General features: G+C 45.2%; 1 protein-coding gene across 2 annotated transcripts in view; it reads right to left on the bottom strand.

Annotated features, from left to right (window-relative positions):
* The window catches only part of MDN1 (midasin AAA ATPase 1), a 765,271-nt gene that overhangs the window by 727,506 nt on the left and 10,631 nt on the right, over positions 1–27,134 (bottom strand). For both annotated transcript variants that reach the window (XM_029595415.1, XM_029595414.1), the window contains exons 2-7: positions 21,335–21,561; positions 19,348–19,572; positions 18,287–18,394; positions 17,214–17,406; positions 2,531–2,740; positions 885–1,016 (exon numbers count right to left, since the gene is read on the bottom strand). In XM_029595415.1, coding sequence (XP_029451275.1) covers positions 885–1,016; positions 2,531–2,740; positions 17,214–17,406; positions 18,287–18,394; positions 19,348–19,572; positions 21,335–21,561 — 1,095 coding nt within the window. The remainder of the gene's footprint in view (positions 1–884; positions 1,017–2,530; positions 2,741–17,213; positions 17,407–18,286; positions 18,395–19,347; positions 19,573–21,334; positions 21,562–27,134) is intronic.

Here is a 27,134-nt window from a genome sequence, read left to right as displayed (position 1 = left end):
TGTTCAAGGCCCAAGAAGACACAGCCTTCGCAAGGGCAGTACTAAGTGGGCCACGGGCAGCCTCCCGCCATGTCCGGGGGTAGCTTTTGTACATCCTACTGGTCCTGAGTCCATCTGGCCACACACTAGGAAATGGAGAAATTACTTACCTGATAATCCCCTTTTCCTTAGTGTAGACAGATGGACTCAGCATCCCGCCCACGGCTGGCCCAGAGAAGGAGGACCTCGGAAAGTGAATCTTGAGACTAAGAAAATACAAGTAAGCCGTTGCCTACCCCTTGTTCAAGACACCCACAGCTGTCTGGTGTCTGCGATAATTGAGTGCATTGGCGATCTCCAGTTTTGAAATCAGTTGAACCAGTTCAATCAAGTTTTAATCAAATTTAATCAAGTTATTTAAGCAAAGATATATCCAAAATGGCTTTTCGAAGAGAATACTAAAGAGCTGAGGTTACTGCAGGGGTATATCTAGAGTGACGTCAGCTTTGAAATCTGACTCAGTCTCCTATCTGCTCGCAGAAGAGCACATAACCCACCGGTCCTGCACCCATTTGTCTGCACTAAGGAAAATGAAATTATCAGGTAAGTAATTTCTCCATTTAATTTAAAACTAAGGGCAAGACTTCATAATTTGTTTTGCAGTTTGACACCTTTTTAAGAATTTTCTTGGAAGGTCAACACAAGGATAAAATTAGGAAGAAGGGAAAAAGTAATTTTATTTAAATGTGGAAAGGCAAGCCCAGAACTCGTTAGGTGGTGCTGTCTTACAGAAGGTCAATTTGAATTTAAATTTTCAACTTCAGGCATGCACATCCCTCACAGTAGATATTTCCATCCCACCCCTTTCCCCACAGTAAGTGAAATGAAATAAGGATGCTGCATACCACATCAAGAGGTGCATAATCGATGTCCTCAAGGAGGATCCAGTGCCCGTTGATTACAGCTTGCGTCAAGGTCCCCGGCTGCCACACAAACTCCCCTGGGATATCTGTACAGCGATACATACCTAGCAGTATCTGGGGAAGAAGAACAGTGATATTATAGTTCACTACAAATATGCTCTGCAAAGCTTAGATTAAATAAGCCACACTGCAGTACTAAATCTGCCTGCATTACACTTCCATTCCATAACAGTACCAACTCATCAAGGCTCCCAACCAGATTACTCTTCCCATTTACTGACCCTGCTCCACATCTATACACTGGACTTTTACAGAAGGGTTCCAGCTGGAACAGAGACCATGAAATTTAAAGGGTAAGGGTAGGTTATAGAATGGATCCTAACCTGATCAACTCAGATTACAAAGGGTTAATACCAGGAGGCCTCCGCAGGACTGAACATTGACCTTAAAAATCACAAGATCACCTTAACATTTGCAGGAATAATTAAGAGGTCACCCTACAGACATAAGGCGTCTTTGCTAAGAATCACAGCAGAAGAGAGATCTTACACAAATATATCTGCTGATTAGAACCTATTAGACAAGAAGGCCCCAGAAAACAGCCCATATGGAACAGAGTGCACGATTCCATTTGCTGATTTCCTGATGACCATGCTATTACTGTTTTGAGGATCCACAGATGCAAAATGCTCAAGTACTGAAACCCTTGAAGCTATCAGATAAGAATCTGGGAGCTCCTGGGAGCTGTAAACACCACCCAGACTCGAAAACAGGACATTAAAGCAAAATAAGGGTGTAAAAGCAAAATAAAATAAATGGAATAATGGCCAGTATTTATTTCCTGTGGAGGTACTGGGGTTATGGCCTCGCGTGCCAGTAGCCTGGACAGTGTAGCTTCCACTGCCACCCTCTTGGAGGAGTCATGGCAGGGGGACTCCACTTACTTGTCCGGAGGGGTTCGTAGGAAATCCAGGTAGTACCCCTCCCGAATCATGGCTAGGACCCACTTGTCCCAGGTTCTCTCGACCCATCTGTGGTAGAAAAGGGCTAATCTGCCTCCTATGGCTTCTTCCCTTGGATGGGTCGGCTGAATCTCATTGTATGGTGCAGCTGGGGCCCATACCCGAGCTGGCTCCCCTCTTGTTATGCTTGGTCTGAAAGGACTGGTTCCTGCCCGTAGGGTGGGGCGCTTGATAGTTGTTCCTGTAAGGATTGAAGCACTGTGAACTTCTGCCCCTGGAGAACCTGGGGAAGGGACGCTGATTTCTCTTTGTCTTATCTTCCGGCAGTCGCAGCAATGGGAACTCGCCCCATTTGTCGGCCAGTTTCTCTAGTTCGCTGCCGAACAGGAGGGATCCTTTGAAGGGCATTCTTGTGAGGCGCATTTTGGAAGATGCATCAGCCAACCAGCTTCGGAGCCAGAGTCGGAGCGGTGGCTGCCAGGAAACTAACCACATCCTCTGGCAACAAATGCCAGAGCTTAATTGTGTATTGAATGACATGCAGACATGAGTAATCGCCAACCATTTTAGACATTAACATGGCAGATTTATTCTGAACTTAACTGCCCTACACCTCTACCACTAAAATTATTCCTTCTCCCACTTCCCTTACGCTCAGATTTTTACCTTGCTGTCAGTCTGATCTCCGAGCTGAACTTTCAGAATGTCTGACGACCTTGTCCTCCCAGTAAGAGCTGCCATGTGCTCTACCAGAGCTGTTTTGCCACATCCTATGGGCCCTTCCAGTAGCACAGCATTCCGGAATGAGATTGCCACAGCAAGGCTCTGGAGATTTTTGCAAGTAGACTCGACAAGTACAAGGTGACTGAGGCTCTCCTGCAAGACAGAGTTGTAAACAAGGTGCCTGAGTGTCATGTGATAAAAATTCAGCAGAGATGCTGCACTGCGGCTACAAAGCAGCTTTCTTTCCATCAACTTTTTGTACCTTTCAAGATTCCTTATCCTCATGTCAACACATCTGTGCAACATCCTTACCATGCTTCATAGGGTCTGGGGTGTGAGTTTTTTTGTTTTTTTTTTTTTTTTTTTTTTTTTAATATACACACAGTAAAATCTATTTATAGGCTTCTTATTGGTCACAGCAGGCATCCACATGCAATCAATTATATTAATGAATCATTTAGATTTCATGCCAGCATTTTCAATCCCTTTGGAATTCAAAGGAAAATACCTCTTCCATAAGCATTAGCCAAAAAGATGCCATTTAGCACTCCATGCTGACATACCCCTTTACCAAACGTACTACGATAATGTTTTGTAAACTATGCTGCAGCCAGGAACCATGTAACTTATAAAATCAAACAATGAATTTAAGAATGTTAGTATGAGGTAGTTAAATATTCTTCCAATGCTGATCACTTTAATTAAAAAAAATTCCCCTTTAAATATAGTCACACATAGCATACTGACTTCTTTCAGTGGACATTAAGACATGTTGCCCTGAATCTGCTTTTATGCATCAGCTTGAAAGAGGAATTCTCCATCTATTCAGCTCAGACTTCTTCCAAAAGAAACATGAGACCTGTAGCAATCATCCCGTCTGAGATTGGGAGAAAGCTAAGTTGCTTACCTATAACATGTCTTCTCCATAAATGGGAGGACAAATCAGCCACACAAGCAAGGTGACATACAATAAGTAGACAGCATCAAGACAGAAAAACCAAGAAGGTTTATCTGAGCATGCCCATTGCAATGCAGCTGCTACCACAGGAGTCTCCTCAGTCTTTATAGAAAGCTAACCCTCAACACTAAAGAGATAAGCAACTCAGTTTTCTCGATGGACCAACAGGACAGTGATTAACCACACAATTGGGGATGCAAGCTGAGTGATGCATTAACATATTTGCTTGGTCGGCGGTTGAGGGGCGCCTCAAGATCAGGCGCAGAAGAGCGGGGAGGCCTTTTTTTCCCATCTTAGGCCCTGGCAATTAACTTTATTCCATCCAGAAACAAAAAATAAAAATAAGTAACATCGGGAGGTGAGATGAAAGAGAGCGAGAGAGACCACGCCCCCTCCCACGACATCATCGAGAACTTCCTCGACTGTTGAAAAACACATCACCATCAGGCGCCGCGCGACAAAGGGGTTTTCCCCTTTGTGCTCCCCTTCGTGCAACCCTTGGTGCCTCATTCAATAGTGTTTGTAACTAACCCTTTCCCCCAAGTTTTTATCTTTGTCTTTAACATGTTAAATAGATTAATTATAAATGTTTATTGTATCGGACAAAGGAATTATATTTCCTGCTTGTACTGTTTTATGTAAACCGGTTTGATTTACATTTTATGTAAGAATATTGGTATATAAAAATTAGAAATTAATAAATAAATTTGCTACATATTAGTGGAATGTGCAACTAATAGAGGATGGCAGGCAAGTGACAGAGGGAAAGTTTTTGTCTGGTGCTCATATCTGAAGATCTTCTGGTAGAGGATTTTCTCGAAGCCAAAAGAATTTTGCTCACCTCAGTAAGCAACTGTATAGAAGACAGTTGACTTTCAACATCCATGCAGTCAGAGCTAATGAGTAAAGGTTGGGATAAAGAAGATTCCCACTGCATTGTGCGATTAGTATTGGGAGTATTGACAATCTTAGTGGATGCTAAACAGAGAGGCATTTTAGCCATGAAAACCAAAATTTGATGAGGCTAAAGAGGGGCACTGGAAATCAGAAATTTTTCTTTCATAACTTCTGTATTATTTTGGCTATCAACAGAATTGGAGGGAACATATACAGAAGTCGTTAATTCCATAGGATTGAGACAGCATCCCTAGCTCAACTGTCAATTGTTGGTTTCCTGGAAAAGCATGTGAGAACTCTGTTTAACGGCATCACAAAATTCTATTTGTTGTGCACCCCAAAGTTTAGAGAGGCATTTTTTCCAATTATCCCAATCGTTGGCAGGGTTTTACAAAACCCTTTAATTATCCTTTAAGATGTCTAATGAACTACTGGTGAGTTCCCCGGAACACAGCAGGTACACCTCTAGAGAACGGTCAGTGGAGCCTCCGGCATCCCCAATAGCAAACCGACCAAGTTCATCAATTCAACAGCAAAATACACCTATCGATTTCTCTGTCTCCGCAAACATCCCCATCGTCATCTACCTGATTTCCATCGGATCCACAGGAACAACCACACGAACCATATTCCCCTCCTGAGGACCTGACATACCCAAAATTTTTAGAAAAATTGGGCACGATATTGCATCTAGAGGTCCAAAAGGAGACAGACCCTAGATCAGAAACTTTTGGTCTCCTAAATATTTTCGATGCTCCGGGAGAGCCAACATCTCTTCCACATGAACTATTGCATACCATCTTACAGAAATCCGCAACAAAACAACCCGACTCAACGTAGGGGTAAGCCACGTAACCAGAAGCAGACACAACAACCGGCTACTGCAGTAAAAGCAACACCATCTTTTTAATAACCCAGCCACCACCACTACATCAAGCACCACCTGGCAGAATTCATTCTTGCCTGGCAGCCTGGGAGAGAATAACAACCGATCAATGGGTTTTAGAGAGAGTATGACATGGCTACCAACTCCAATTTACCACAAAACCCATACAACCTCACCTTTCCACTCTAAAGAGTCAAAGCTTCCAACCACAACTGGGGGAGGAAATTGCTTTGCTTCGCAAGCAGCAAGTCATTTGACGGATTTTCTCGGAGACCCGACAAACTCAAGATGTCGGGTGGCCTTCGCCCCATATTAGATCTATGGGAATTGAACAAATTCCTGACCAAAGAGAAATTCAAGATGGTATCATTGAAATCTATCCTACCTCTGATTCAATCCAACGACTGGATGTGTTCCATCGATCTGAAAGATGCTTACACACATATTCCAATCCATCCGTCCTCTTGGCGTTACCTATGCTTTCGCTACGGTCATCAACACTACCAATACAAAGTTCTCCCCTTTGGACTATCTGCTGCACCCAAGGTTTTCACCAAATGCATGGTTGTGGTGCTGGCTCATCTCAGACAACAGGGTATGACCATCTTTCCATATCTGGACGATTGGTTAATAGCCTCGACCCCAGATATCTTACTCTATCACCTCCGGGTGATACAGTGCTTACAGGAATTGGGACTAGTGATCAATTTCCAGAAATCACATCTCCAACGAACACGACTACAGTTTATAGGTGCAGGCCTGGACACTGTTCGCAACTGGGCATATCTCCAACAGAATAACACAACTACGTCAACTTCTCTACTCGTTGAACAACACTCAAAGGCCATCAGCGAGACAAATTTTGGTAGTCCTCGGCCACATGGCGGCGGCTATTTTCATGGTGCCCAACCCCAGGCTACACATGAGACACCTGCAATGGGGACTAAAACGTCAATGGAAACACTCACAACCATTGACACAGAAGTTATTGTTGACCTCAGAGATGAAACAGGACATAACATGGTGGCTCCTAGACTCCACCCTGTCCAAAGGAGCATTATTCAGTCCTCCTCACAACGCAGTTTTAACCACAGACGTCTCTCGCAAGGAATGGTGAGCACATCTCAAGATTAACGAAACCCAGGGGTTATGGACAATCTCCGAGCAGACCTTACAGATACATTTATTGGAGCTCAGAACAATTCGAAATGGGTTACAAGTGTTTCAAGATCACTTAAAGGGCTGCAGGGTCATGATCTACACAGACAATCAAGTGGCAATGTTTTATATCAACAAGCAAGGAGGGTCCAGTTCATGGTCCCTTTGCAAGGAGACCCTGACAATCTTCAAACATGCTCACCAACATTGCATACATCTGCAAGCAACTTACCTACCAGGAGTAGCAAATACAAGAGCGGACAGGCTAAGTCGCATCTTTCATCCTCACGAATGGATACTCAATTCGGAGGTAGCCCAAGACATTTTCATGCAATGAGGGATGCCTGCGATAAATCTCTTTGCAACAGAGATCAACGCTCAGGTTTCCAAATTCCACTTGATAAGACCAAGTCAGTTCAGGATCACCCAGGATGCCTTCATTTCGTAGACGACAGGCCTCCTGTATGCCTTTCCTCCCATACCACTCATAGTAAGGACACTTCAGAAGTGCATAGCAGACGAGGCTTAACTGATACTCATAGCTCCAGCCTGGCCAAGGCAACCATGGTACAGTTTCCTTCTCAGACTGTCCATTGCGGATCCCATTCAGTTACCAAATCGCCCAGATCTTCTCTTCCAAGATCAAGGAACGCTTCTACACCCGCTACACTCATCTCTCCATTTGACGGCATGGAGATTGAGAGGCTCCTTTTAACAGAACAGGTAGTTTCCACTTCGGCACAATCCATTTTGTTAGCATCCAGGAAACTCTCAACAAGGAAAAACTACAGCTATAAATAATAATGTTAATTTTAATCCTAAATAGTCTTCAGCTCTATCTATAAGTTCTCAGTGTTAGCTGTAAGTTCTCATGATGTTAGACCTGTTATTTGTACCCTCTTGTTTGATATAATGTTCGATTGTTCGATGTAATTTCCAACTTTGGTTTTATGTAAACCGACGTGATATGTACCAGTACATGAACATCGGTATATAAAAGCTTTTAAATAAAATAAATAAATGGAAACGATACTAGACATGGTGCACTTCTAATGGTATACCACCATTAGACTGTTCACCTGAGTTATTCATGGATTATCTACATACACTGTACACAGCTGGTCTTGCAACATCATCCATTAGGGTTCATCTCAGTGCCATAGCAGCATATCACAGACCACTTAACAACAATATTCTTATTTCCAATCACCCCTTACTATCTCGTTTTACCAAGGGGTTAAACTCACCTTCGTCCTCCGATCTCCAAACCTCCAGTTCCATGGAACCTCAACATAGTTCTTGAACAGCTTATGCTTCCCCCGTTTGAGCCCATGGACTCAGCACATATTAAATACCTCACATGGAAGGTGATGTTACTGGTTGCAGTAACATCAGCATGACAAGTCAATGAATTACAGGCCTTGGTCCATTATTCTCCGTATTTACAGTTTCATCACCAAAAGGTGGTCCTTCTTACCAAAAGTGGTGTCTCAATTCCATCTTAATCAGACCATAGAATTACCCACTTTTTCCCTAAACCTCATGCAAATGACAGGGAAAAATTATTGCATACACTAGATTGCAAAAGAGCTTTAGCATACTACAAAGAGAGAACAAACTTGGACTCCCGAGTTTCTCAACTCCGTCTCTTTCGACCCGAAGGCGCCTGTGCTACCAGTGGCTAAACGCACCATCTCTAGCTGGATAGCACAGTGTATCAAGTTTTGCTACGACAAACAGAAGCTACAGCTACATTCTGTTCCCAAAGCTCAAGTTAGAGCAGTGGCGGCCTCCTTGGCACACCTTAAACATGTGCAACCCATAGACATTTGTAAGGCAGCTACATGGTCTTCGCTTCATACCTTCACATCGCACTACTGCCTTGATCAACAAGCAGCCGCTGATGCGAAGGTAGGACACGCAATCTTCCAATCTCTATCCTCTAGTACACAGTGACTGCCACACGTACAAACATACATAGCATAACCAACTTGATTGGGAGCTTGGGACCGACAGCATGGCTAATTCAGCCCTGCTATCGACGGGGGAAAAGCAAGTTTGCTTACCGTAAATGGTGTTCCGTAGATAGGATGATTTAGCCATGCTGACCCACCCTCCTCCCTGGCAGTCACTGTCTTTCGACTACAATACAGCTTAATCACAAACTGAGGATAATCTGTTACTTTCCTGCGCAGGAACATACACGCAGCTACAGAGCGCTAAAATCTAAATCTCTGCTTGGTAAAGCTCCGCCTCCCGGACCTGATTGACAGATCCCATGACAGCATGGCTAATTCATCCTGTTATCTACGGAAACACCGTTTATGGTAAGCAAACTTGCTTTTCGTGACCCCCCTCAGACATTTCCTTTGCATTCAAAACTGTCCCAAATTTTGTCCCGGGAATGGGATGCGCCTGAGGCTACATTGAGAGTCAGCAGGGCCATGGAGAAGCTTTATCCCTTGCCAAATGAGACCTTGGAGATTCTTAAGATTCCAAAGGTGGACTGTCAAGGCCATAGCTAAGCATACCACGATTCCAGTCACGTGAGGAGCGGTCCTTAAGGATTTGCAGGATAGGAAGCTGGAAGTTTTGCTCAAGCAGATTTTTGAGGTTTCCGCCTTGGGAGTCCGTGACGCTATCTGTAGCAGCCTTATGCAGAGGGCTACCCTCTGCTGGGTGCAACAGATGCTCACTTCTCAGGAACTCCCGCCTGAAGAGGCGGAGCAGGCGAACCGCATGGAATCAGGGTAGTCTATACGGCGGATGCTCTATACAACCTTCTCTGTACCTCGGCATGTACGATGTCTTTGGCAGTTTCCGCTCAGCGGCTACTGTGGCTCCAAAATTGGTTGGCTGATGCCTCGTCTAAGTCTCAGTTGGCTTCCTTTCAAGGGAAAATTATTTGGCGACGATCTGGAGCAACTTGTTAAGGCCTTAGGGGATAACTTCCCGAATAACGGTATATAAAACTCTATAAATAAATAAATAACAAGGTTTACAAACTTCCGGAAGATAAGCCCCGTTTGTATAGGCTGTTTGGCTCCGCGCGGGATCGTTTCCAGGGACAACGCCGTTTTTGGTGTAGCAGGGGTGCTTCCTTTGCCAATCGGCAACCGGCAGGATGGTCACAGGCATGGCCTCAGTCCTTTCCTGGCAGACGGCCTTCCTGTGGTGGCTCTTCTCAGTTTCACCACCAACAAAACTCCCCAATGAAGACGCGCCGGCTCATTCCTCTGTCCCGCAGTTAGGGGGACGGCTGTCTTCGTTTCGCGGGGAATGGGCCAAGATCATGTCGGACCAATGGGTACTGGATATCATAAATCGCGGTTACGCTTTGGATTTTGCTCGACCTCTTCGGGATTTGTTTCTTGTGTCTCTCAGCGGGGCGCCAGCAAAAAGTCAGGTGATTCTCCAAACCCTGATGCGCTTGAAGGCCCTAGGAGCGATTGTTCCAGTTCCACCGTGAGAATGTCGAATGGTCGATACTCCATTTACTTCATGTTTCCCAAAAAGGAAGGCGCGTTCCAACCTATCTTGGATCTAAAGGAGGTCAACAGGATTTTACAAGTCCCTCTGTTTCATATGGAGACCTTACGGTCCGTCATAGTGGCCGTCCACAGAGGCAAATATTTGGCTTCTTTAGATCTGACAGAGGCTTACCTTCATATAGGAATTCGGGAGCACCAGTGATTCCTGAGGTTCATGGTGCTGGGAGAGCACTACCAGTTTTGTGCTCTTGCCCTTTGGACTCGCGACAGCTCCCCGAGTATTCATCAAGGTGATGGTAGTGGTCGCAGCCTGCCTCCGCCGAGCGGGATCCTAGTGGACCCGTATCTGGACGACTGGCTCATTTGGGCGAAGTCAGAAGAACTTTGCAAGGAGGCGGTTCCGTGTGTCATACGCTGTCAACACTAGTTAGGCTGGGTGGTCAATTATGCCAAGAGCCAACTGGTCCCATCTCAAATCTTGGAGTTTCTGGGTGCTTGTTTCGACACATCGGCGGGCAAAGTCTATCTACCTCAGATCAGAATGGAGAAGCTTATGGCTCAGGTTCACCATCTATTGGCCCTCCCGGTCCCCACGGCATGGGATTATTTGCAGGTCCTTGGTTCTATGGCTTCTACCCTGGTGATGGTTCCTTGAGCTTTTGCTCATATGAGACCCTTGCAAAGGGTCTTGCTTTCCCGCTGGGATCCCAGATCGGAGGAGTTCCACCTACCCTTACCGGAGACCGCTTGAGCCAGCCTGGATTGGTGGCTAGTGCCGAACCACTTGCTTCGGGGGGTGGACCTCGAATCCGCAGTGGCTAATCGTGACAACGGATGCCAGTCTCTCCGGATGGGGGGGGGGGGGGGGCGGTTTGTCAATTGCACACAGCACAGAGGCTGTGGACACCTCTGCAGGCCACGTGGTCAGTCAGTTGGAAACCCGAGCAGTTCGCCTAGCGCTGCGTCATTTTCTTCTGTTCGGCAGCGGGCGGTACGGATCCTCTCAGACCACGCGATCACCGTGGCTTACATAAATCGACAAGGAGGAACAAGGAGTCGGCCAGTAGTCTCCAAGGAAGATAAGTTAATGTCCTGGGTGGAAGGCCATCTGAGCCGCATAGCGGCATCTCACATAGCCGGAGTGGACAAGGTCCAGGCGGATTTTTTCAGTCGCCAGCAACTAGATCCCGGAGAGTGGGAATTGTCCGAAGAGGCGATGCACCTTGTGCTGTGCTCAGGTAAGCTTTTTTTTTTTTTTTTTTTAAATGTACCCTCCTATTCAGAAATGATTAGAGGGATTTTCAGTTGGACTCCCCTAGTTTCTGTGCTTGGCATGCTGTACAGACGACGTTTCTACTCCCATTAGGATAAGGAGAATTCGGATTCTGGGCTGGTTGAGCAGCTCCCAGCGGGCTAGGTCCTGCTATAGGCATGGTCGACACACACTGTGTGGTAGGCCACGACAGTGCCATCTTGTGCGTGTGCTGTATTGCCCTCCATAGGACATCAGTGTGCCAGCTGTGTACACGCTGAACGCGTAATGTCTGGTGCGTCCCCACACATACATCTTCGAAAGTACGCAATACAGGAAGAGCCGTATATGTCTTGCCGCATCAGATACTCAATTTGTGTGCATAAATTTTAAGCACGAGCAGGTTTGAACGCACAGCTACTGCTGCCAGTGGCGCCGGCAATCAAGAAACCTAAGCGCCTTGCTCTCTGCATTGCTTGTCATTTTAGGGCTTCATGGACTGACCTGGATTCCAACTTATGTCAGCGCTGTGAGGAAGCCCAAGCAGATTTGGCCTCCTCTGACTTTGCTGAGCCAGGCTCCTCCCATTCAGGTGATGGGTTGGTCACAGCCTTAACTGGAAGTACGCTGGATCTGAGTACACCCTTGGCTCTGTCATCTGTGGGAGAGGGAAATTCAGCTGGACCCACCCCAAAACCTCTGGACTAGGCATGGATAGGCTGCCTTTTCTTGGGTGGAGTTCTTCCAGGGACTTCAAGCCTTCGTTCAGGTGTGATCTGCTATCTTACTTGCTAATGTCCAGATGGAACCTCAGCCGATGACCTCTCCCTCTCCCATTCCAACCAACAGACCCTGAGGCATGCCTCGCCTTACCAAGGGTATCCCTGGTGGGGACCTGGATGGTATGGACAAAGAGGAGGATCCAGATTCCTTGGAAGACGGGGAAATCCCCCCCGGCTCAGAACTGTATTGGACCATGTTACAGTTCTTTCACAGAGACAAATTGCTGGCCCTGGCTTCCCAGACCAAAGAAGAATTCAGTTCTGATTTCCCTGCGGAAAAGCTGCTTGCTACTTTATAGTGATGGACACCATCCAGGAGTTGATAAATCTGGAATGGGATGCCCCAGAAGCAAATTTTAAAGGGGGCCGAGCGTTATTTATTTTTATTTAAAATCTTTTCTATACAGTTGTTTAGTCATGCACCATCACAACGGTTTACAGATAGGCACATATATTTAATGTTCAGCTTGGGTAATATTTCCTAACAAAGTGCCAATAAAGTTTCGGTTACATGTTTGAATAATACAAGCTATATGATAGGTGACATGGATCTTGTCCATTTATATGATTAATGGGGTAACAGCACAAGTATAGTACTTTATACTGTCTTTCTCTAGCAATAGTAGTTAAGTATATGAGAAATCAAATAATAAAATATGTGAATACGCATCGAGGTGACTTTTGTTGTGTGTTGGTGTGTGTTGGAAACTCTATACCCTCTGGACCCAGCGGTAAGAACGTTTGCATTTTCCCTAAAGTTGATGCACTGTCTGTGTTGTCTCTAAGCAAACAACTATCCCAGTGGAGGGAAGAGCAACCTTAAAGGTTGCGCATGAAGTACAAATTGAGTCTATCCTTAAACAAGCCTGTGACGCAGTAGCAATGACCTTACAGATTGCTTCTTGTTGCACTCTCGTGGCTCGTTCATGTCTGCTCTCTTAGGAAATGGATGACTCTAGTAGGGGGCGTGAATTCCAGAGTGGTTATGGAACCTGTTGCCGCCTTTTTAACAGATGTGGTCTGATTTTGTCAGCCAGAGAAGTGGCCTCAGTGGTGGTGGCCAGACAGCTATGGCTGCAGGATCGATAAGCTGACGCAACCTCTAAAGCTTATCTTACAAAGATGCCCTTAAAGGATCACTCCTATTCAGGAACAAGCTGGAAAAGCTAGTTAGTAAATTGGGGCGAATTTTCAGTTCCCTGGTTACTGGTAAATAAGAGGAAGCAGTTACAGCACCCCTTGCTGATGAGGGGTCGTTCTAAGGGTTCCCAGCGTTTCATCCCTACAGAAATTTGACCTTTCAGAGCCCTTGACCCCTTGGGAGATCTGTCCTTTCGTATCTGGCAGCCCAAGAGAGGGATAGTTTCGGGTTCAGGCTCATCCCAAACCCCACAATGAAATTTTACAGACCTGCCTTTGGGAGATAGGTGTTCACCTTTCTCTATTTTACCAACAGTGAATCGAGATCACTTCGGACAAATGGGTACTGGAAGTCATAGGAGAAGGATATGCGTTGGAATTTCACAGCACTCCTCGGGACGTGTTCTTGATGTCTCCTTGCCACTCTCAGCACAAGAAGCAGGTAGTTGAGATTACATTTCTAAAGCTCCTGAGGATGAGGGCTGTGATCCAGTACCTATGTCCCAGGAAAATATGGGGAATTCCATTTATTTTGTCATACCCATCTTGGACCTCAAGAGTGTCATCAGTCACCTGCAAGTGACTCATTTTCACATGAAGACCTTACACTCCGTGAAAATGACCGTACAATTGGGAGAGTTCCTAACATCCCTGGATCTAACCGAAGCCTACCTGCATATTCCAATTGACAAGAACACAGTTTCCTACGTTTTGCGGTACTGGGTCGACATTATCAGCTTCTGTTGTAGCAGAGACAGGTCCTTCATGAGGATCTGTCTTACGGTCTGGCCCTTAGAGGACTCGCCTGACGAAGTGGGGATATTCTATGGCAGTAATCAGCTACCGAGGTGGCATTGTTGAATGACCAGATTGTTTCGGTAACTCACATGCCTTAAGTTGTACTGGAGGAATGTGAGGGGAAGCATTTGGCACATCACACTTCTTCCCTACCTTATATGCTGTGCGATCCTAACAGAATTATCTGAGGATGTAGATACAGCAGAGGAAGTGATTTGTATTATGTCTCTACGAGATAAGTTGTCTACATTTCATGGGTGAGATGACCTAGAAGGAGAAGGGCTCACTTCCCATGTGTGTCTCGTCTTCACCGCTTTTTGATGTGACGTGATGATGATCCTGTGTGGATTCCACGTCCCGACAGCGATCGACATGTACGTTTTGATTTCACCTCTATAGAATTGGAATCTGAAGAGGTGGAATTAGGTACATCTGGAGACTGATGTCTTCGTTTTAACCCATGTGGTACTGACTGATGAGTGAGTGGACTGTTGTAGTCCAGTATGCGTAGATTCCTTCATTGCTATGTTCACCGATGTTTTGTGCGCTGATGTCTATTTGGGCGCAGAACTTATGCGCCGACGGTGATCTGGGCGCAAAAGGCATTTTGGGCGCATAAGTCATAGGCACAGAGTTTTCCGGCGCCGTTGTTTCTTGCACCGATCTCTGAGGCTCTGTCTGATCCAATGGCCTATGTCAGCTCGGCAAGTCCTCAAACCAAGCCTGGTTTGAGGATCCCACGACGATGCTCGTTTTTTTAGATGGAGCCGTAGTTGTCGAGGGGCCAGGCGAAGAATGAGCCTCCGATGGCTCCGAAAAACTGAACAGTTCCAATGTCTATATGCCCGTTGTTTTTGGGCTCTTGGGGACATTCAGGCACAAAATTCACAATTTTTTAAATCGTGCTCTGGCCCTAGGCATCGGTAACATCAGTCATGTCCATCCGTGACAGACATTACCTTGCCACAAGTAAAGGGTTTAAATCCAGATTTTTCGACATTGTCAGAAAATAATAAAACGTTGAGGAGAAATCAGCCCTACGTGCGATCCCATTCACGGAAAAAGCAGACTGAGGAGAACCTGTTATTTTCCTGTGCGGAACACACACGCAGCCGCAGAGAGCTAAAATCGAAATCTCTGCTTGGTAAAGCTCCACCTCCCGGACCTGATTGACAGATCCCATGACAGCATGGCTAATTAAGCCCTGCTATCGACAGGAAAGCCCCGCTAAGACTGCATCTCCCGGTGCGGAATCGGACACTACCTATGGGGCCGGGATATCCAGTTCCTGAAGTACAAGCAGAATTAACTGATCCAGCTCCTCCTTACGAAACAGGTGGAGCACCTGTGGATCGTCTCCTTCCAGGGGAGTGCTACAATCCCCAACATCCAATATGGGAAGGTCCCCGCAGGGGCAGGTCCCCCCTGTCCTCAGCGTGTCTGAATTGTTTTGCAGGAGATGTCTCCTGCGTCTCCCAGTCAGCCTCCGCCTCCAGGTAGGCTTTATGAAGCAGCAGCACAAATTGAGACGAAAATGGGTGTCATCGCTTTAAGGCCCCCCCCCCCCCCCCCCCAAGGAAAAGCAGAGGGAGGGTCTGCATCGAGCTAATGCCACAGGACCGCTGGGGGCTCAAATTCGGCAGGGATAATGGAGGAAGATCCTCTCCCTCTGAATCTGGCCCTGCATCTGCCACCCGAGAAGGTAAAATGGCCGCCAATAAGCCACGCGGCAGGGAGGCCGGCCTCCGCCTGTTAGAAGCCGATTCTGGCTCGGGGGCGCGCGATCGCGGCCAAACTCCCCCATGCTGCGAATGCGGCTTCCGCTATGGTCCCTCGCCCCCGGGAACGCACCGAGAGCAGAGACCATCGTGCAGGAGCAGAGACGCTGGCTCCCCACAAGCCCCACAGCAAGAGCCGTGCGCGAAAAAGAAAAGGCAGCCGGGCGAAAAAAATCGCCCGGTCCGGAGGCCCAGGAGCAATGGCAGGCAAGTGCTGGGCAGCGGGCAGGGACCAAATAGAAAGAGAAAAAAAAAATTGTTTGCGTCCCCGCCAGTAAAAAAAAAATAAGATCAGCACCTTCTGGAGAAATAACTCATCTCTGGGGATTGGGGAAGGGAGTGATCGGCCCACCGATTAATACTCCCTCTAACTCACCTCTTTTTTTGGAAATTTTATTGAATCTAAAAAAAAAAAATAAATAATTTTTTTAAAGGAATTTGATCTAGTCGATAGAAGATCCCGCCCCAAATCAAACCTGGTACCCCAGAGATGTAGTAATATGGCAAGGATCAGGACCGCAGGTTATGTCTCTCTTTCATCTGCTGGAGTCAGAGATATACTGGGGGATTGCAGGTGGCACACCAGGTTATATAGGGGGTGTCCTTTTAGTTTGTTTCTCTGACTCCATCTGCTGGAAGGGAGGCATAACCCACCAGTCTGGACTGATCCTGGTACGTACAGGGAACTGCAGGTTTTGCACCATCTACTGGAGACAGAAATACTGAGGGACAGCAAGTGGCACACTGAGTTATGAAAGTGTCAGTTAAACTTTCTCTGTCTCTATCTGCTGGCAGGAAGGCAAATCCCAGAAGTCTGGACTGATCTGGGTAAGTACAGGGAACCAACAAGTCTTCTTAGTTTTGCAGACAAACAGACTAACATGTGCTTCCATACCAGGGACAGCCTCCATTAACTAAAGCATCTCTCACGGTCCAGCAACAGACAACTCCAGCGATGAGACAGGATAATCCTCCAAAGTTATGGGGCTAAGTTTATTAACACCAGCCTAAACAAGTCAAGGTTATCCTGATGTATATTGCGCATATAGTTTGCTAAGCTTTAATTATGATAAGCATATGCTGTGTTAGTGTTATAAGTTTCTTATTTAAAAGTCTTAAGATGTTTGTTATTCTAAGTAGTAAATCTGAAAGGTCTGATTCTGAGACAAATGGCTGCCATTTCCTGGCCTTCTCAGATTGTATATAAAGGCATATAAGCAGTAGCACTGTCACTCTCAGAGAGCAAGAACATGAGAGAGAAGGAAAATGGGCAATAACCCACAGGCTACAGTATACCCTTATAATTCCTTACATGACAAGCACAAATTTGCCATATTTCAGGCCTCAAAAGGCTCAAGAACAGAACCAGGCTCCATACATACAACTGAATTGCCAGCATCAGGCACCTAGTTCATTGCTTTGGACCAGCAGGTCCTTCCTCCATCACATTAGTAGTAGAGACCAGAGTAGAACAGCTGTGGCCTACCTGATCTTTGGTTGCCAGCTGCCGCTTTGGTAGCACAACTCCACAAACCGCCACAACGCTGGCAGAGAGATCACCCGAGACAATCTGGTCCTCTGTGTGCTGAGAGGTCGTCTTTCTGTGCCAGAGGGGTGTGTCTGGATTGACTAGAACCAAAGCCTTCTCGACATTTTGCATATGCACCTCCTCCAGAAGCCTACAACATGGGAAACTCAGTAAGCAGGGCAGGCCAGGTACCTGCTGTAAGAAGTATAATGCCTGTCTATTCGCTGCATAAACTCAAAGTTGCAACCAGTAAAGCTTGAGGAGAAATGGCATTTCACTCTATACAAGTTTTAAAAATGGACCATGAAACGTGACAAAACAAAACTCCCTTTAAGCCAGGAAGTGTGCTCTGAGTAAATGCAGAGCAAGAGCCCCCAGCATCCCTTGCCTTTCCCGCTCCTCTTCAGTAACTATCAGATGTTAAGTCACCTACCAGTAATTCAGTAGGTAGCTTAACATCAGAAATCTGTAGGAGATAGCATAAGTCTGTGCTTATCAACCAGTGGAATGGAACTCATGGGGGTAACCTGCATGGAGTGACAATTACTGCCATGGGCAAATTGTGGGACAAACTGGATGGAGCATTTGGTCTTCATCTGCCGTCGTTTCTATGTTAGGATGACCCAACTTTCTAGCCAGTACTATCACAGAGCTCACTATCAGAAGTTTCCCTTTAAATACAATAATAAATCTATTGACATTTAAGGGCCCCCCCCCCCCCTAAATGTCTTTTCTGCAGCTTCACAGAGCAGACAGTCTCTTCTCTGAAGTCATCCTCCTCCTCAGGTAAAAAGTTTGGAAGCAAGAGACTGACATCCCCTGGGTTGCTGCAAAGATGCTCTTAAGCAAACTAGCAGCCATTTTACAATTCATAGGGTGAAAGGTTTTCATTTTCCATTGCCCCCCACCAAGTCTCCTAATTTCCGCAGCACACGACAGGGACAAATGCAAAATTCAGTCAAAAAAAAAAAACGAATTACACGCAATGAAAAAATTAAAATATCCTGCCATTTTGAAAGCACTGGACTTACTTCAGCTTGAAACGTATTAACTCATCTGAGCTGAACGTCTTCTTCAGAAAAGTTAGTTTGTGCTCGTCATTCATACACGTAACCAGAGCTAGACAATTTGCAGTGTACCTGGAAAGACAGAAAAATCTGCACCATACTCCTCTCCCAAGATGAAAATGCGTGCACACACAAACACACAGACCTGGGCCAACCCCATGGCTTAAACTGCAGAACAGTACACTCATATGCATGTCTCCTGTCCAACAGGGCTCGAGCATACCAACACAGAGCCCGGGAAGGGAACTGCCAGATAACCCTGTGCCCGGAGGAAAAATGCTGGTGGCTAGCACCAAGGCTTAGCCTCCAAGAAACCTTCTGTTTAGGTTTGAGGGATTCTCTGGATGCTGTCTGCAAACAGGCAGCAACACCTGGGCTCTGGTTGGAGGCAGGTATGACTACCAGCAACCCCTAATGTCAAACACACAGCAAGTGTGCCCAACCACTATATACAAGTCCATAGTCAGTTATTTTATTTTATTTATTTAACACTTTTTTTATACCGACCTTCATAGTGATAACCATATCGGATCGGTTTACATAGAACAAGGATAACTGAAGCAATAAATAAAGTGAATAACAATAGAGGAGAATAAGGTAAAGTTACATTTAACAAGGAGTAGAAACTTGGAAGCTAAATATAGCTGGAAGAAAAAAGGCAGGAAGTATTGTAACATAATAATAATAAAGGATGTGGGTTAAAGCTTAAGGTGCTTTAACCTAAGTGTGCCAGAGTCCATCTTTCGAGCGGATAGCAATCCATTCGTCTGGGAGGGGATAAAATCGTCTCGGTGGGAATAAAGGTGACTAGAGATTGTCTGGAGGGTCAGCAAAGGCTTGATGAAATAGCCACGTTTTGAGTTTTTTTCTGAACGTTGAGAGGCAGGGTTCTAATCTTAGGCCTGTGGGAATGTTATTCCAGATTACTTATGGTACAGAGATTCTGAAGCGCAAGATCTGCAGTTATTATAGTCCACAGATGTGCAGAAGATCAAATGCTGAACCCCCCCCCAAAGAAGACATACCAGCGGACAGAAGTGTCATGGCTCCTCAGCAGCGGCATGCACACGCTCCAGTCCCACATGTCACGCAATGGGGATGGCTCATGCTGCAGGAACCGGAACGCTGCTTCCATCAGGTCACGCAGCTTCATTCGCTTGCGTCCATATCGCACCATACTTGGGTCTGAACTCTCCAGAAAGAGCCTCTGGAACACTGGTAAAGACGACTTACAATACTGCAAAGCGAACCTGCAGAGAGAAGCAAAGACACTTCCAGAAAGCAGTGGGCTCAACACAGCAGCCACGCACCACTGTGTGCATGTGTGTGTCTGCAAACAGAGCACAGGGCTGGCAATGTAGTATCAACAAAAAGTGCAAGCCAAAGCCTAGAGAACAGATAACATAATCTCTGCAGGATTCCTGAGACTTAAAGAAAATAAAGTACTGATATTCTTCTAAACTTCGCAGTTGAACAAACTGAGCCTATCAAATGTTTAGTAAAGACTAATGTACACTAAGCAAAGCAGAACCTGTACCCAATGGGTACCAGAGAAGCAAAAAAAAAAAAGATAAAGATTTTCACTTTTAACTACCCTGATAGGGGAGCCCTGACTTCCTTGGTGGTTGCCCTCCTGTTCCATGCTGCTTGGACGATCTGCTCAGCATCCATTATAAGTTCATGAGCTGTGCTGTAGGTTTCTTGCCATACATGAGCATTACCACATACAACTAAAGGAGAAGATGAGTGAGCCTGCAGGCTAGCATCTAGCAGTGAGAGAGCCCGGCACCGAACTTAGAAGAAAGGAAAGGAAAGCATCCGTGACAGCAGAAAGTTAAGAGCGAGACCTGGGGTGGCAGACTAAAGTACTCATCTGGTATGCAAGGTCTCCCTAACAAATAAGCATGGTATTAATATACACCACTTGTAAAGCAAGTGAACCAAGCAGATGTAGAAGTAAAACATACATAAAAATCCATAATAAATTAATTTAAAAAATATGCAGAGCATTTGGAAAAAAATATATATATATATGCTGGCGAGAAAAGCTACCTTTCGAAATTTCAAATTACCTTCGGAGCGAATTTCCAAAGGTATATTTGCATGCACAGTTGGGGCAGTGCATGCAAATATATTTTATTTATTTATTTATTTTAGATTTTTATATACCGGCATTCAAGACATCAGTCACATCATGCTGGTTCACATAAAACAGGGGTGCAAAGTAAACATAACTATAACAATGGTGCTGAAAAGGCAGTTACATATAACAAGGTGATAAGAACTTGGCTTAGAAGGAAGAGAAAGGACAGGTTATTAATTAATTTATTTATTTATATTAATTAATTAATATATTTAAGCTATATTCATCAGGGAGATCCTAAAAACCAGACCAGTCTAACGCCAAGGACTGCAGTTTGATACCCCTGAGCTAGACCAACTTCTACCTATGTAGTATACTAGTTCAAAACAAGAAGGCCCCTGGAAGAACCCAGTTGAATGAGTAAGCCTGTCGTGAGGGGATTCATGCACTGATAGTGAAAAGCAGAAGGTATACACACACATCCTCCTCTCCCCACATACATACACAAACAGCTGGAAATACTCTAGAAGTGACACCTAAAATTTGGCACCTGATGCCAACCTGGGTGGAAAAGCAATGCTGCATTCTGGGCCTAGGAGAGCTGCCAACGCTGCACCTAACCCAAGGAGAAATACTAAGCCTGTAGAGACGCTAGAGGAAGCCAGAGGAAGGAAAGAAGAATGTCAAATAGCAGAAGGAGGTGGAAAAAAAGGCAGATTAAGTTTAAAAAAAAAAAACATGGGAAAAAACTTCCCTGGTTCCTAAAAATTCTGGGCAGGTGCCCACATATTTTTTTTTTTTTAAGTTTTCCACCCCCGAGTATAATTAATTATTTCAACTCATCTTTTACATTCCCTGTAATAACTGCACCAAGGTCCTATATACACTGGACCCTTCATGGGAGGCATGCAGAGAAAGCTGTTACTCACGGAAGCACATCTGGATTGTTCCCAACCAGTTTACTCATGGCCACACAAAGCCTTTCGTGCAAGTCGAGGTTTATCTGGCCCCCTGCTCTGATAGTATCTGCATTCCTCTGCAGCAAATCCAGCAGTAGTGGCTGAAGCTGACGGCCAATCAGTAAGGTGTATTCTTTGTCCAGCAATAACTGTGCTAAGGCACTGAGGATACATTGGTGGTCCTGAGAAGTCCAAATCTGCAAAAGATTTAAGAGATTGATCAGCTTCAGTTTTGGGGAGCTTCAATACGCTGGTATTCAACCTTTATCCATGAGCAGCAAACAGTGTCTCTCAAAGTCATATTCAATTACTATCTTGTACTAAGGTCTGGAATGGTTTCACCACCCAGCCCATCCCGAAAAGCTTATTTCTGCCAGTCTTCTGTACCAGGACGACTGCTCTTGCAAATGCCTAGCCTCAATCTAAAAATATAAACAGCCACAAGCCAAGTAATTCTGTTCACATTTGATGCAAGAGGAGATTTCTGGAACTCAATTGCAGGTGTCATGTATTTATTAGTACTTGTTACCCACACACTCCATAGCAACTGATTTTCAGGTGAACTAGAGAAAGAATTCAAGCAATCACAAAACAGCACTTATCTGCTGCTGCTTCTTCCTCCTCCTCTGCAGGCTTCCCTCTGCAATCCAATCAAATCCACAGTCCCCGTCCCCCCCCCCCCTTGGTCTCTGGAGACTTGCAGGCCCCATGCTGCTCCTGATATCTGTTGGTTGTAGGATACTGGGAATGGGGGGGGGAGGGCAGGAAACAAATGTCAGGCAGAGAGAGGGTGCGCCATGATGAGTTTAACCCTGTGCTGGGTGCTATCCACACAAAAAGATAAAAAAAAAAAAAGGTTGGGAACCACTGATTTAGACTAATGGAGTCTCCCATTGGGAGATACTTTAATTACTGCTACCAAATGGCTTCCTCATCTCTCTCTATCCCAGTGGTGCCACAATGACTTCAGTCTGAACTTCTACTCTTCCCACAACAATACTCATATCTAATACAATGTTTCTCAGCCCTATCCTGTAGGAACACCTAACCCATCTAGTTTTCAGTGGTTGGCACTATTGGCCACAGGATACTGGGCTTGATGGACCCTTGGACTGACCCGGTATGACATATCTTATGTGCTTAGATCCACCATGAATAGGCAAGAAATAGCTGCATAGATATTTATGATGAGCATCCTGAAAACCAGACTGGCTAGGTGCGCTTATAGGACAGGGCTCAGAACCACTGATTTAGTGCATTAAAGAATTAGTTTTGTAAGAAGCGAAGTTGAAGATGACAAAGCATGAAACAGCCTACAAGCAAAGGTGGTGGTGGCCAAAGTGGCAGATTTGGAAGGCAGCGGTAGCAAAAGGTTGAGAAGGCAGATCAAAAAGACCCAGGGAAGAGGGGGAGCCAGTATCGGGTTGCTTATACACATCTATCCAAAGGAAATGGATCTCAAATGGGAAGACTGGATGAACCATTTCAGTATTTATCTGTCATTTATTGTGTGTGACACCTGATCATCAGAACGGAGATCCAGAGCATGCCAGCCAGTTCCATCCTCACCAGGGACTAAGCAGGGAGAAGGATATAAAAACAAATTCACAGGCAGCTAGGAATGAAGGCCCACAACACCACAGCCTAACAAAAGCCCAGGAGGAGGAAGAAATGCCAGACAAAAAGGAAAAAAAAAATGCCACTTATATTCAAACTGAACTTCGAGAGAATGATACAGATGCACTAAAGAAGGTACAGAGAAAGGCATCCAAAAATGATAGAAGAACATGGAACATCTCCCCTAGGAAACATATACATACGGTATATAGAAATACAAAAATGACAGAAAAGACCAAACAGCATCAGCCATGCCATACAGATCTCCCCTATAATGGGAGCATCAGGGGGGTGCCATCTACCATGGTAAACAAGTTACCCCCATAGTTTCCCAAACCGTTAAAGTCAGAAAGAAAGTCTACAGAAATTAGGGCTGTTCAGCTTAGAGAAGAGACAGCCAAGGTGGGATATAAGAGGTCTATAAAATCATGAGAGAACTAGAACGGATAAATGTGACTCAGTTATTTACTCTTTCAAATAATAGAACAAGAGGGTAACTCCATTAAGTTAGCAAGTAGCACGTTTAAAACAAATCTGAGAAAATTCTGACATGCACAATTAAGCTGTAGAATTCATTGCCAGAGGATGTGGTTAAGGCAGTTAGTATACCTGGGTTTAAAAAAGGTTTGGATAAGTTCCAGGAGAAGTCCATAAACTGCATTAAATCATGCTGATTAGGGAATAGCCACTGCTTACCACCAGCTATTTAATGTTTGGGTATTTGCCAGATACTTGTAACCTGAATTGGCTACTGTTAGAAACTGGATGCTGGACTTGAAAGTGGAAGTAATGGAGACCAACGCAGTATCTGATTTCAAGAAAGCATGGGATAAATACAGAGGATCTCTAAGGAAATGAGAATTATAATGCTAAATTAACTGGAAGGATGGGCCACATGGTCTTTTTCTGCCGTCATGATTCTATAACAGCCAGATGTGACATAGCTGGCAAGTGGTAGAGTTCAGATGTCCCAAATTTTGACTCTTTACAGAGAAGAGCAACTTATACACTACATGGGCAGAGCAACAGCCCTGCGCAATGATACCTTTCATATATGTCAAGCGATGCAGGCACTCAGAAGTGGATGGCTGGCACAATTTGAGTTCTTGTAGTAATTATGCATCTTAGTTGTACTGTTTTTACCTCACGCAAGACACGGACACACTTAATACTGTTACTCTGGGGAGAGAAAAGGGGCTAAAGGGTGAGTGGAAAGGGTTAAAAATAATGTATTGAACTTTGAATAGAAATGCATACACTGTTCTGTGTGATTTGTACTGAGCGCTGACCATAGCCTTTCAGTTCTTTCTAAAACAAATTTTAAAAAGGGTGCTGGGATCAGATGTGAAAGTTTAAGAGTAAGAGAGATAAGGGGCTGGAAGGAGAGGAGACAAAGAAGGGACAGGACTAAAGAGGGCTGCCTTCCCGAAGCCAGCACATCAGACATGGGCTGGAAACAGGGCGAGGACAGACGGACTGTGGAATGGATACTGGGGGAGGGGGAGGGATGAGGAGGGCAGTCAGAGAAAAGAAAAAAAGATGAAGCACACAAGCCACTGGGTTAGGAGAGGAGAAAGAAGAAAGGAAGATCTGGAAAGGTGTGCTCCATTTTGGAAAATAAGAGAGCGTGTCCCAAAATGAGGGTTTTTTTTCCTTCACCAGAATAGACATCTCCCCTCAAAGTGTTCTCTTATTGTTACACAAAGAACACACAAAAAGTAAAGGAAAAGAGCAAAAAAAAAAATTCAAAAGCAAATGAGAAAATGAAAAAAAAATTCTGATATCTATAGAGCTCCCTAAATAAGGGTGTTTCACAGCATATTGCTGTGGCAAAATGAATTGTACAAGGACCACAACGGACTTCTGGCATGTGCCGCTCATCTGCCACTTGCTCTCCAAATTACTTCTTAATGTCATTTATCTACCTGTAAAAAACAGTCTCAGGTCTCGCACTGCCTCAGAAACTTTCTACCTCCAGCCACAGGAAACGAGTCTCAACCTCTCAATCTGAAAAGTAGCAGATCTGGGCACAGCCAGGAAACATTTTCAGTTTCACTGGGCCTGGGATAACACAGAATATCGTCAGAGTGGCACAACCACCACCAAAAGGGCGGGGGAGCAACCGGGAAGAGCGCATCTTTATCAGGCTAAGTGAGCTCTCCCACTGCCGAAGCCCTCCGATATACTGCCCATCTGTCATGTACAACACGGGCATAACAGATGTACTGGGGCAAAACAGGCAACCATGCCCTTCAAAGAAATGGACGCATCTGGCATTAACAAAAGAGACGATTGAGAGTTGTGCCTCCCCTCATGTCACCCAATATGAAATCAAAGAGAAAGCAGCTTCTAGGGTGGCGATGAAAACAGGAGTACCACCGCTCCTGAGATTATGCTGGCTGCCATTTAAAGAACCAAATTATGATGGGAGACTGAGACCCACCTAGTCAAACAGTTTCCTTGTTGTTGCAATGCCATAAGCTCCACTTGATCTGAAGCTTTCCCTTTGTTTTCATGAACAGGGACCCCTCTCTGCTAATCCCAAGCTTCCTAGAATTTAGTTGCATCCACCACCACCATTTCCTTGGAGAAATGGTTTCTAATGTTACTGCTAAGTTATCCCCTTTCAGCCTCCTACCATGGCCTCTCGTTTCCGGAGCAAGCCCCCCCTGCTCCAAAACACAGCTGCCAGACTGTAGCAGGGGAAACGTCTGGCTGGGCGCCCTGCCCCTGCTGCTCATTGCCAGAGAACGCCGCCTTGAGGAAGCAGCATCCTGGCTCTGCCCTCCTCCAGCAGCACAGGCTCCCTTCCACAAGGTCACCACCACTTCCAGCAGCTGGGATGTAGCAAGGGCATTCTAGGACCAGCACAGGCAGAAGGTGCATTTCCAGATCCTGCGCATCACTCTTGCTTATAGTCTTTATATTTAAATAAACAAAACAGCCCATATAGCAGGAAGGAAGGTAGACAAAGACAAGGAGAGAGCATGCAAGTGTTGAAATGAGGATGGAGGGGGCGTGACCTGAGACAAAAGGTGGAGAAAGTGTGCATGAGAGCAGAGTTAAGCAGGGACAAAGCAACAGCGGAAAGAGTGCGAAAGCCAAGAAAAAAAAAATCATGAGGTCTAGAACAGGTAAATGTCAATTGGTTATTTACTCCTTTGGATAATAGAAGGACTAGGGGGCACTCCATGAAGTTAGCAAGTTGCACATTTAAACCTAATCGTAGAACATTCTTTCACTCAACGCACAATTAAGCTCTGGAATTTGTTGCCAGAGGATGTGGTTAGTGCAGTTAGGTTTAAAAAAAAAAAGGTCTGGATAAATTCTTGGAGAAGTCCATTAACTGCTGTTAATCAAGCTGACTTAGGGAATAGACACTGCTATTACTGGCATCAGTCGCATGGGATTTACTTAGTTTTTGGGTACTTGCCAGGTACTTGTAACCTGAATTGGCCACTGTTGGAAACAGGATGCTGGGCTTGCTGGACCATTGGTCTGACCCAGCATGGCAACTTGTGCTATATTCTTAAAAACAGACAGGTTGAGAGTGAGAGCCAAGAGATAAAGGCACCAACCCTACCCTAGATCCCTCCCCCTCAGCTTTTTTTTTTTTTTTGTTTGGTCTAGTATGCCAACATCTTCCAAGTAAATGCTGCAGATGTTTTGGTACTCTACCCAAAAACACTGCTTCCTTTCCACTGGAAAAAACATCACCTTGTGCTTTATACCACTGAAGTATGTCTATTATATTCCTCCTCCCATACACACTCTAGAATATACATATTTAAGTCCTTCTGTCAGTTTACAGACCTTATGGTGAAGACACTGCAACCTTTTGGTAGTTTAAAGAACTGCCTTGGAACTATTACTGCTCATGCATTTTCAGAATTACAGACTCCTGAAAAGGGAAGCAAAGGCTCTGCCGTACAGATAACGTCAATGTCTGGCTCAAAAAAACAGTATAAAGAAAATGGTTTTGTATGCAGGGGAGGCTGGGGCCATGTAAGGAGCAGTAAAAGGTTATACCGCAAGGATGGTCTATGTTTGTCCTTGGCAGGAAAGAGTATGCCAAGCAAGAAATTCAGATATTTAAACTAGAGGATGGGGTTAGAAGGAGGTCATCAATGAAACTGCCATGTCACCCCCCCAA

The sequence above is a fragment of the Rhinatrema bivittatum genome, chromosome 3, assembly GCF_901001135.1.
Source record: "Rhinatrema bivittatum chromosome 3, aRhiBiv1.1, whole genome shotgun sequence".
Classification (NCBI taxonomy): Eukaryota; Metazoa; Chordata; class Amphibia; order Gymnophiona; family Rhinatrematidae; genus Rhinatrema; species Rhinatrema bivittatum.
Note: the sequence above shows the minus strand (reverse complement) of the source record. Positions and strands in the feature narration are given on the sequence as shown.